At 37.3% G+C, this 12,694-nt stretch overlaps 1 protein-coding gene across 1 annotated transcript in view; it reads left to right on the forward strand.

The window, feature by feature from the left end:
• Positions 1-4,389, forward strand: part of LOC107708698 (nuclear inhibitor of protein phosphatase 1-like) — a 10,284-nt gene extending 5,895 nt beyond the window's left edge. Inside the window, exons 3-8 of the mRNA XM_016513003.1 lie at positions 576-729; positions 804-1,021; positions 1,622-1,766; positions 2,343-2,407; positions 3,879-4,067; positions 4,115-4,389. Coding sequence (XP_016368489.1) covers positions 576-729; positions 804-1,021; positions 1,622-1,766; positions 2,343-2,407; positions 3,879-4,067; positions 4,115-4,273 — 930 coding nt within the window. The 3' untranslated portion in view covers positions 4,274-4,389. The remainder of the gene's footprint in view (positions 1-575; positions 730-803; positions 1,022-1,621; positions 1,767-2,342; positions 2,408-3,878; positions 4,068-4,114) is intronic.
• The last annotated feature ends 8,305 nt before the right edge of the window (positions 4,390-12,694 follow it).

A 12,694-nucleotide genomic window follows, 5' to 3' on the forward strand; every position in this document is an offset into this window, starting at 1 on the left:
AGTTCCGGTCCTTGATTCTGATTGGCTGAGCCGCGTTCGAAGCTGTTGTAAATTACTCTACAAACATACACCTCTTTGTTTCTGCATCTGTGTGTTTTTGAGGAACTACATTGTTTGGCGGAAGAATACTGTTTTTATTAATATCATTACACTTTATTTGCTCTGTTTTATTCTGTGAAACCTTACTACATATATGGAATAACCGTTTTATAAAAGCAATAAGCCCCAGTGAATTTATAACAGCTAAGGGGGTTATCTGCTTCGCGTCGTACCTAACAACGCCCCTTAGTTGTTATAAATTCACTGTAAACCACGGCTTCTTGGGGCTTATTGCTTTAATTTATTTGTGTTCTACAGAAGAAAGTCAATCAGTTGGCTTTGTAATGACTGTAATGAGTGAATAAATTATGACACAATTGAATTTTTGGGTGAACTAACAGCCATCTTTGAAATTGGCTGTACTATCAGTTTTAAACCTTACTTAATGATTAATGAACATCAGCCCCGTTATAGCAGTATAAAACCACCAGTATTGTGTGTGTCATAGTGAATGAGCCTCATGGTGTCACCTGCAGAAGCTGATCATCGATGAGAAGAAGTTCTATCTGTTTGGGAGGAACCCTGAGCACTGTGACTTCACGATAGACCACCAGTCGTGCTCGCGTGTGCATGCGGCGCTGCTCTACCACAGACACCTCAAGAGAGTGTTCCTCATCGACCTCAACAGCAGTGAGTGCAGAGCTCTTCAACAACACGCTCTGTACAGAATCCTTCCCATCTCATCTTGATCTGTCCTTGTTTAGCCCATGGCACATTTCTGGGCAGAATCCGCCTCGAGCCCCACAAACCTCAGCAGGTGCCGATCGACTCGACCATGTCGTTCGGAGCGTCCACACGCGTCTACACGCTGAGAGAGAAACCGCAGACGCAGAGCAGCTCCAGCACAGGAGACAGCAAAGGAGTGGAGGACGAGGAACTGAAGGGGCTGCTGGGACTGCCGGAGGAAGAGACCGAGCTCGAGGTGTGTGTGTGTGTGTGTGTGTGTGTGTGTGAGAGTGTGAGTGGTTCAAAAAGAAATGATTGATTGAGTCAGTCTGGAAGAACTTGACTGTTCTGCAGAAAGCTCTGCTGTGACTTTAAATGCAGACCTTGAGCCAAAAACTCATCACCAAACACCAGTGACTTGTACAGATATGGATACAGTCATTTTAGACACTTCCAAAACTGTTGCAACAGAGATGGAAATGCAATTTTAAATACATGACTTATGTTTCCATCTTTGTTGCCACAGTTTTGTCACAGAAGAGCCTTTTTCTGTTCTAAAGAAGGGGGTGTCCCAATACGTTTGTCCTTATAGTGCATGTACAAGTCTCTGGTGTTTGGTGATGAGTTTTTGGCTCAAGGTCTGCATTTAAAGTCACAGCAGAGGTGTTCAGCTGGCTTTCTGCAGACCGACATATATATAAAACAGATATTTATTGCATGTTAAATATAAACGTGCTTAATTTAAATCCTCTATGTAACATTTTATGCAAAATATAGGTAAATATAACTGTCACTCAAGAGTTTCATATGTAATTTCTGGTTTTCTGGTGCCTTTTTTTTCCTCCCCCCCTTCCAGAACCTGACAGAGTTCAACACGGCTCATAACAAACGCATTTCTACACTCACCATCGAGGAGGGAAACCTGGAAATCCAGAGACCCAAGAGGAAGAGGAGGAGCTCACGAGTTTCCTTCAGTGAAGAAGAGGAGATCATAAACCCAGGTACTCACACGATGAATATAGAATATATATGTTACTCTACTGTTCAAAAGTTTGGACTCCATAAGATGCTTTTTAAAAGAAATGATTATTTTTATTCAGCAAGGATGCATTAAATTGATCAAAAGTGTGACGTTAAAAACATTTATAGTGTTATTTCTATTTCAAATAAATGCTGTTCTTTTGAACTTTCTATTCATCACAGAATCCTGAAAAATAGAATATATCACAGTTTCCACAAAAATATGAAGCTGTTGTCAACATTGATAATAATCAGAAATGTTTCTTGTGCATCAAAGCAGCATATCAGAAGGATTTCTGAAGGATCACGTGACACTGAAGACTGGAGTAATGATGCTGAAAATTCAGATTTACGTTACAGGAATAAATTACATTTTAACAGATATTCACATAGAAGACACTTACCGTATTGTCCCGAATATAAGACGATATTTTTTTCTTGGAAATACATCTGAAAAAACGCGGTCGTCTTATATTCAGGGTCTAGACTTTGACATGTCAATAATACACCCACAACACTAGGTGGACCTTTGTTACATGTCTTTTCTCCTCTCACAGAGGACGTGGACCCGTCTGTCGGACGCTTCAGAAACATGGTGCAGACGGCTGTGGTTCCTATTAAGGTGCGATCATTGGCCTGCTCTTGTCTGCTTGGTTACTTTAGCGTGTCGTCATTGATTTTAATGGATTTGAGAACAGCCATTCTCTCAATACAGTTTAAGTTGCATGGCTCGCAAACAGGAAATTTTATTATTATTGTATAGAAGTAATGGCTTCTAAAAGGCTTCCTCGTCATCTGAATGTAAAGGAGCTTAGATGTACTCTGTGTTTTGCTGTAGTCTTGCCACCCACAGTCAAACCAAAAATTATTCAGACACCAGATATTTTTGATATATATATATTTTTTTTAACTAGTGGATGCAGGACACTATAGTTCATTTATGTAAGTGAGGATAGCAAAATAAAGTAAACACTTTGACCTGACCATGTTTTGCTTAAGGGTTTTTTCTTTACTTGCTAATGCGACCTTTTTACACCACGGACTGAACAAAATTAAGCATGGCTTGGTTACTGGGGTTGACCTAAATTGGTGTAATCTAATTGTGTACTTAAATTTAGCTGCTGAATAATTGTTGGTTGATTGTAATCCATTACATACCTTTCTATCAAAGTTATCTGACATTATCAAGATGAATGGTGACTCTGGAGCACAAAAGCAGTCTTAAGTCGCTGGGGTATATTTGTAGCAACAGCCAACAATACATTGTATGAGTCAAAATTATTTTTATGCCAAAAATCATTAGGATTTTAAGTAAAGATCATGTTGCATGAAGATATTTTGTAAATTTCCTATCGTAAGTATATCAAAACTTCATTTCTGATTAGTAACATGCATTGCTAAGAGCTTCATTTGGACAACTTTAATTTTCTCAATATTTAGATTTTTTTGCACCCTCCTGCTGGGTACACTCCACAAGATAATCGGGCTGATTTTGGGCCGATTTCTCCCCTCCCGACAATCCTAGGTAATGTCCCGATTATCTTGGTGGTTCTAAAGATGATCTTATCAGATTTTCCTGTGGTGTGAGGTGTGTTAAGAGTGACTGAATCTGCTCGGAAGAACGTCGGAGGCGCCCCGATCGCGAATCGTAAATATTCAACATGTTGAATATCCTGATGTGTGGGGGGAACCCCAAGGACACCACACACTACAGGAGCAAAACGGTTAAATCTAGGATTTTTTTGTCCTCATGTTTGTGGTCTCTCACATTTTGAAGATCTTATAAGATTTTAAAAATCTTTTAGTGTGTACCCAGCATCAGATTCCAGATTTTCAAATAGTTGTATCTCGGCCAAATATTGTCCTATCCTAACAAACCATACATCAATGGAAAGCTTATTTATTATTAAACTGTTTTGTGGTCACAATTTGTTCTGAAACCGTTTAACTCTGAGTTCTTGTCATATTTTATTACCATTTTCTAAACTATAGCGAATAAACTGTGAGAAATGTTGAAGGTGTCTGAATACATTTTGGTATGACTTCAGGACAGTAGTAAAATGCATTCAGTTTTTGAAACTTCTGTCCCACAGAGGAAGAAGCTGGAAGGCCACAGTACGCTGGGATTGGAGGAGAGCGTAGCACGGCGGTTACAGAGCTTCCCGCTGAGCGCCGGGCTGTACGGTGACCTGCCTCCCGCCAGCCACGAGACCACAGGACAGGGCGGCTCGTCTGCCATCACCGGGGGGATGCCCCTGCCCTTCCCCAACCCCGCCCCGGAGGTTCACGGGGGGGGATGCCCCTGCCCTTCCCCAACCCCGCCCCGGAGGTGGACCTCTCGCCCACGACGGCACAGCCACCCGCTGTGCTGAACCCCACTCCCGCTCCCGGACCCTACTCGGCCGAGCCGCTCAACGAGCCGCGCAAGAAGAAGTACGCCAAGGAGGCGTGGCCTGGCAAAAAGCCCACCCCCTCCCTGCTGATTTAACATGGGACAGACAAACTGTGACAGATCTCAAGATTACATCTTGGAGTTCGTTTGAAGTTATTGGTTGCAAACTTCATGTTTGCAACATTTCTGATACATACTTCAAACGAGTGCTGTCAAACGATTAATCGCATCCAAAATGAAAGTTTTTGTTTATGTAATATATGTGAGTGTACTGTGTGTATTTATTATGTATATATAAATACAAACACATGCATGTATGTATTTCAGAAAAATATGTTGTTTATATATTATAAATTATATTAATATATAAATTATATGAATATACAGTGCCGTGAAAAGGTTTTTGCCCCCTTCCTGTTTTTTTATTTTTTTGCCTATTTGTCACACTTAAAAGATTCAGATCATCAGACAAATTTTAATATTACACAAAGATAACCCGAGTAAATACAAAATGCAGTTTTGAAATAATGATTTCATTTATTAAGGGAAAAACGCTGTCCAAACATGCCTGGCACTATGTGAAAAAGTAATTGGAATTGCCCCCTAAATCTAATAACTGGTTGTGCCACCCTTTGCAGCAACAACTGCAATCAAGCGTTTGTGATAACTGGCAATGAGCCTTTCACATCGCTGTGGAGGGATTTTGACCCACTCTTCGTTGCAGAATTGTTTTCATTCAGCCACATTGGAGGGTTTTCGAGCATGAATGGACTGTTTAAGGTCATGCCACAGCATCTCAATCGGATTTAAGTCCGGACTTTGACTTGGCCATTCCAAAACCTTAATTTTGTTTTTCTTGAGCCATTCAGAGATGGACTTGCTGGTGTGTTTGGGATCATTGTCCTGCTGCATAAACCAAGTGCGCTTGAGCTTGAGGTCACAAACTGACGGCCGGACATTCTCCTTCAGGATTTTCTGATAGAGAGCAGAATTCATGGTTCCATCAATTATGGCAAGTCATCCAGGTCCTGAAGCTGCAAAGCAGCCCCAGACCATCACACTACCACCACCATGTTTGACTGTTGGTATGATGTTCTTTTTATGAAATGCTGTGTTGGTTTTACACCAGATGTAACGGGGGACACACCTTCCAAAGAGTTCAACTTTTGTCTCATCAGAATATTTGCCCAAAAGTCTTTGGGATAATCAAGATATTTTTTGGCTTTGTGTTGGCCAGCAGTGGCTTTCACCTTGGAACTCTCCCATGGATGCCGTTTTCGTACTTATTTCGAGAAGCTGCTGCGTCTGAAGTTGACACTATAAACTGTGGTTGTATCTGTTGGGGCGAGTGAATATCACAAAGAAATATTTGGTTTATTTCACCCCAAAATCGTAAGGAAAAAAATTAGATTTTGAATTTTTTTTTTTTTTTTTTTTTTTTGTAGGTGCTAACATGACTACCAGTCAAATAGTATGACTAAATAATTATTATTGAATATTATGATTATTTAGCAATATATATTTAACTTATTTTAACACGTTGAAGTTGGCTTCTTCCCTGGCTATCTTGAGGGTTATTTCCATGACAAGATTACACAATGTAATGGAAATCATCATAATGCAAAGAAGTCTTGGTAACACTTTGCAAAAAGGTCCTGATAGTTAATGCATTAGCTAATATTAACGTACAATGAGCAATACATTTGTTACAATATTTATTAATCTTTGCTACGTTTAGTGAATAAAAATACTGTTCATTGTTAGTTTATCAGCTCAGGTCCGGTATACAGTGGGTACGGAAAGTATTCAGACCCCCTTAAATTTTTCACTCTTTGTTATATTGCAGCCATTTGCTAAAATCATTTAAGTTATTTTTTTTCCCTCATTAATGTACACACAGCACCCCATATTGACAGAAAAACACAGAATTGTTGACATTTTTGCAAATTTATTAAAAAAGAAAAACTGAAAAATGCTCAGTATTTAGTAGAAGCACCCTTTTGATCTAATACAGCCATGAGTCTTTTTGGGAAAGATGCAACAAGTTATTCACACCTGGATTTGGGGATCCTCTCCTACCATCCAACCTGATAGAACTGGAGAGGATCTGCAAGGAGGAATGGCAGAGGATTCCCAAATCCAGGTGTGAAAAACTTGTTGCGTCTTTCCCAAAAAGACTCATGGCTGTATTAGATCAAATGGGTGCTTCTACTAAATACTGAGCATTTTTCAGTTTTTCTTTTTTAATAAATCTGCAAAGATGTCAACAATTCTGTGTTTTTCTGTCAATATGGGGTGCTGTGTGTACATTAATGAGGAAAAAAAATTAACTTAAATGATTTTAGCAAATGGCTGCAATATAACAAAGAGTGAAAAATTTAAGGGGGTCTGAATACTTTCCGTACCCACTGTAAATAATATTAACAGATACAACTTTTATTTGAATAGCGTTTTAGCAAATTTTGAACTTAACTAAGATAGAAAAAGTGTTTTTCATTGTTATTTCAATTGAGTAATGTAGGTGACCAACGCTATCTCACGACCAATTCGCACGTATTTTATGAGGTGGCTAATTCGTACGAACTCAATCGTATGATTTTGTACGATTTGTCTAGACCCCAGCGATGGGCAGGTCATTCGTACAAATTCATACGAATTGGGGAACTCGTAAAATACGTACGATTTCAAAAAAGTCGTATGAATTTATACAAATTAGCTACCTTGTAAAATGCGTACGGATTGCCATGAGATCAGGTTGAGGTAACCATGGCAACAGATGAAATCTTATTGTAAAGTGTTACCGAAATCTTTCATTTTCTTCATGCTAAATATAATAACCTGGATATGATCTCGTTTGGTTTCATGAGTTTTCCCCTGAAAATGTGGCGATTTCTGTTCACAACGCCTCATGTTACAGGTTTCTTTTCTGAGATGAACCTCAGCCAACTACAGACAGAAAGCGTGGCCTGTATTCAGTAGATGTGAGGAGGTGGTTTGGGTAAATGCGTTCTCACTCACGTTAAACACACGAGCTTGTTGTTTTCAGCAGTGAATGGTGTGCAGCAACCCCTGCTACATAGATTTAGCTTTTTTTTGAAAGCCTGAAAGCTTATTTGCTCGTCAAAATGGCCACACAATTTTCAACTGTTTTTAACGTAAGTTTGTTTTTAAAAAGACGTTTTCGTATGACTTATTTTAAGTAAAAACCAAACCAAATGTTACATTACTAAACGTAATGCTATAGGAAATGAATCTGTAAGCTGGAGCGGCGCGTTTAATCTGTTTTCATGAGGCAGATTGTATTATGTATAGGACGTTATGAATTGTTTGAGAATACTGTGGCTGTGTGAATGTCGGTTTATAGAGGGAAATGCAAACACTGACGAAAAGAGCACAATGATTTGTGTCATCTGAATGCAGGAAGCTGTCTTGTAATGTGAACTGTTTTGTTAATGTTTATATATATATATATTTTTATATCTGAATGCGATGGACTTGTGAGTGAAAAGCACAGACGAAAAGACTAAACGTGAAAGGAATTATTATTGGATTATTTGTCTAATAAACAGTATTCCTTGCCCTTAACATGATTAATGTTTTTTTGTTGTTTGTTTGTTTTCGAAAATGTTAGTGCTTCTGTGTGAAACTGACTGTCTACACCGGACGCGAGCGGCGCGGCGCAGGTGCGACAAAATACTATAGAACTCATCATAATCAGTGATGCTGTCTACACCATAGATATATATACATATCTATGGTCTACACTGGATGCGGCGCGGCACGACACGACAAATGCTGCGTTCTATTCATGACGTATTGACACAAATTTCAAATGATTTTCAACGGTCGCTTTGTCGCGTCCAGTGTACTAGACAGACTTTAGCTGTTGCGGCACGACGCGACAACTGTTGCGCGTCCGGTGTAGACACGGTGTTACCATCATGAATGCATATGAATTTGTGGGTGGTTGAAAAGTCAATGTCTGTGATGTTTTGTTTGATAAATGGTCCCTGCTAGAAAAAAATAAAATAAAATAAAATAATAATAATTACTAGATAAAAAAGTTTGTCAAGACAAACTTTAAGTTGGCTTGAGAAAGCCGGACCAGAAAGTTTGAAAATTTTAAAAAGTTTTAAGTTTGATGGTTTTCTGAAGTAGTTTGAAGTTTGAAGTAGTCTTAAAAGCTTAAAGTTTGAATGTTTTGAAGGCAATACAGTCCGTCAGCAATACCGGGGGTGGTTGCTAGGACGGTTGCTAGGGTACCTGAGGTGGTTTCTAGGGTGTTGCTATGCGGTTGCTAGGGCACTCAGGGTGGTTGCTAAGGTATTGCTATGCGGTTGCTAGGGTACTTGGGGTGGTTGCTAAGGTACTCTGGGTGGTTGCTAAGGTGTTGCTATGCGGTTGCTAGGTACTCGGGGTGGCTGCTAGGGTGGTTGCTAGGGCGGATGCTAGGGTACTCGAGGTGGTTGCTAAGGTGTTGCTTTGTGGTTGCTAGGGTGTTGCTAGGGCGGTTGCTAGGGTACGCTGGGTGGTTGCTAGGGTGTTGCTATGCGGTTGCTAGGGTACTCAGGGTGGTTACTAGGTTGGTTTGGATAGTTGCTAGAGTGTTGCTATGAAGTTAGATAGATAGACAGACAGACAGAGTTAACGCTCTAGGAGGAGTTAGAGTTGATAATTTTAGTCTCAGAAGAAGAAGAAGAAGAAGAAGAACTGTAAGTTTAAGTCGGATTTCAGTAAGTTGGCTTTCTCAAGCCAACGTAATAATGAATAAATAAAACTGCTGGTCAGGCTGTGAGACTAGCTAAGACCAGCCAGCCAGCGTTAGGCTTTTAAAGATTTTTTTTTTTTAAGCAGGGGCAGGTACTTCATTTAATGTTTGTATTTTATTATTTTATTTATTGACCTGGCTGAAAATCATAAAGCTGACCACTTGGAAAATGTGACAGCACTTTAACAAGCACAATTTAGGGTATGGCACTTGTAACTTTACTGCAATTATTGAGTCATTTTGTTTTTGAATGACTCAACGCTCTTCACGATGACATTTATGAGTGATGAACAGTTAAAAACCACAAAAGCCTTCAACACAGAGAGAGTAAGTAATGAGGTAAGTTGGCTTTCTCAAGCCAACGTAATAATGAATAAATAAAACTGCTGGTCAGGCTGTGAGACTAGCTAAGACCAGCCAGCCAGCGTTAGGCTTTTAAAGATTTTTTTTTTTTAAGCAGGGGCAGGTACTTCATTTAATGTTTGTATTTTATTTTTTTATTTATTGACCTGGCTGAAAATCATAAAGCTGACCACTTGGAAAATGTAACAGCACTTTAACAAGCACAATTTAGGGTATGGCACTTGTAACTTTACTGCAATTATTGAGTCATGTTGTTTTTGAATGACTCAACGCTCTTCACGATGACATTTATGAGTGATGAACAGTTAAAAACCACAAAAGCCTTCAACACAGAGAGAGTAAGTAATGAGGTTTGTCCACTAGAGGGTAGTGTGTGACAAAGCTGTCTATTTGGGCTTCACATACAACCCTGATGCATGATATGGGCATATGCCAAGATGTGGGAAAGAACTGCATATGGAAAGATCTTTTATAGATTTTGACCAGAATCCATCAATTAAAATATAACTTCAGTATAAACAAAAACCGGGAACATGTTTCAATGCAAAAACACATCTATGCAGTCTAATTAGCATTGAGGCTCTGCGTTATACGCAAGGATATCGTGATTATTTTATTGCTGCATTCACTCACAATGTGGCTCTGGGTTTCGTCTGGCCTGTCATTGTTTCATTGAGTGTCTTTGTGTCCCACTAGGGGTCTCGCGCACTCCTCTATGACTGTACTGTCTCACTGGCGCGGATAAATGGCACCTCATTAATCAAATGTGCATGAGTGCGCTCAGGTTGCCATGGCAATAATTATCAGAGCTGCCTAATTAACTTTCTCAATTGCTTAATGATATACGACCCTATGAACTCCCCTCTGTTTCTTCCCTCTCTATAATTCAGGCTGGGATTTTTTTTTTCTCTTCATTTTTTTTTCTTTCCATTCGCGCTGTTAACCCGTGACCACCCTTTTATGAGAATAAAACAGGAACAGATTGATGTTAAAGTTGAGTCCACTTCCAGCTCTGACTTTCTGCAGTACCTGCGACAAACAGGTGAGGAAAATACAGCTAGAAAGATGAAATGTGATATGAAGTCTAATTAATCTTGTGGCAGATATACATCTGTTGATTTCCACAAAACAACAACAATCATTTAAACTCGGAAGAAAGAAAAATGTATTTAAATTAGTGCTGTCAAATGATTAATCGCGATTAATCGCGTCCAAAATAAAAGTTTTTGCTTACATAATATATGTGAGTGTACTGTGTTTATTTATTATGTATATATAAATACACACACACATACAGTATATATTTAATATTTATTACATTACATATTTAAAACATTGAAAATATTTGCATGTATATATTTATATTCCTATAATTTATAATATACATATACATATATTTAATATATAAACATAACTTTTTTTTCTTAAATAGCTATATACATGCATGTGTATTTATATATACATAATAAATATACACAACACAGATATTATGTAAACAAAAACTTTTATTTTGGATGCGATTAATCGCGATTAATCGGTTGACAGCACTAATATAAAAGCGTCACTAGGTCTACATAAAAAGCTTGTTATACTTGCCTAAATCGTCATTTTGAGGTGGGATCCTGCTTAACATATGTGTGCTCTCAGTGAATTGCCTACAGCCTACATATAGACCTAAAATATTTACTTTGACTTAAAATATGTGCTTCAAGTACCCCTTGAGATTTTTAGTTAAAATTCAATAATTTAGCAACACACTCGTATGTTTACGGTCCTCTGATATCGTTAGGCTAATGGTCACATGGCATGCAGTAAACAAATAGAATAGGCCTATACCTATTTAAGTATTCTGTATTATTTTATTTTTAAAGTTATCAAGTTTTTCAATTTTACATTTTGCACTTTTGAATTAATTTATTAGCTTTTCATCAACTCATAAACCCCCTGCAGTTCCATCGTGAACTGAGAAACCCTGCCAAAGAAGGAGGGGGAAAAAGGGAAAAGGAATGTATTTGTGGGTCTGTAAAAAGTTACAATATTTTATAAATATGTTTAATACAATATATTTTAAAACAAACAAACAAACAAATAAATAAATAAATAAAAGTGAATTAAATAAATTAAAATAAAAAAATTAAAACATGAATATGTCGAGTCTTGTGGAATTGATGGACATTGAGAGTATATAGACAAGTATGGTTTTGCTGTAATATTTATATATATTTTTTGCTGTAATTAAGTTATCTCTGTGTTCATTTATGTGTTATTTATTTATTTATTTATGTTTTTTTGTTGTTGTTTGTATTAATTTATCCAGTTATAATGAACTGTTGTCTTAACCTGTATGACAATGTTTGAAAATAAAATTGTTGTTAAAAAAAGAACATGAAAATGTCTCCATTGATATCTCTAACAATACTTTCCACCTTATTTATTTTTTTTCTCGATTCAGAAGCTATTTCCAAGACTGCATACTCATTAGATGCTATGATTAACTAAGATCAGTAAACGGTAAAATCATTTGTGCTACAAACCAGTGTGTTTATTATTAGTGATTATGACAATAAGTTAAAATCCTATTGTAACAAGTACCAGTTTGCAATAGCAGTATAACCTTTGTTTTTGTGAAGCTAAAGTAACTGGAATAGCTGAAATTAAAACAACCTGATTTCGTTTTACAAGCTGGTGATTTCTTATGAAAGAAAGTCTAAAATTATATTCAGTTTCATACGAGTTAGCCACCAAACAAACAAATATTGCATGAGAATGTGCAGTGTTAAAAATGCCTCCTCTTTCATTAAAAATAGAGTAATAGTGGGTAGAAAACAGATATGCTGTCAACTTAATACAATGTCAACACTTCCAAATAATATCTTAATGACTGCTCTGGGATTCACTATAGTAACAATATAATTATTTATATTTGTAATAAACATGCTAGCTTTAGAATATATCTCACCTTATTTGTCTCACTGTAAAAATGATCAATGATATGATCAATAAGTCATGTCAACATATGTTTATCCATTACTTTAACTAATCAAATTCATTTAACCAGTTGCAGCTTTTTTGAAGTTTTAGAAGATTCAACTAAATATAAATATCACTAAGGTTGCACTTTATTTTAAGGTGTTCTTGTTACAGTGTAATTATTTAAGTACTGAATAATATAAATTAACTACATGTACTTACTATATAGGGTTAGGGTTTGTCTTAGGGTTACTTGCATGTAATTATGAAAAATTTGTTGTTATTATAATAGTAAATACATGTAACACGTGTAACAATGCCACCTTAAAATAAAGTGTTAGACCTAATTATCTCTTTATTATAATTTGAGTTCAAAAATTTGATCACACACTCCAAAATATAAGGCGGCCATCTGA

Source organism: Sinocyclocheilus rhinocerous, unplaced genomic scaffold, assembly GCF_001515625.1.
Source record: "Sinocyclocheilus rhinocerous isolate Xijiao unplaced genomic scaffold, SAMN03320098_v1.1 scaffold54, whole genome shotgun sequence".
NCBI lineage: Eukaryota > Metazoa > Chordata > Actinopteri > Cypriniformes > Cyprinidae > Sinocyclocheilus > Sinocyclocheilus rhinocerous.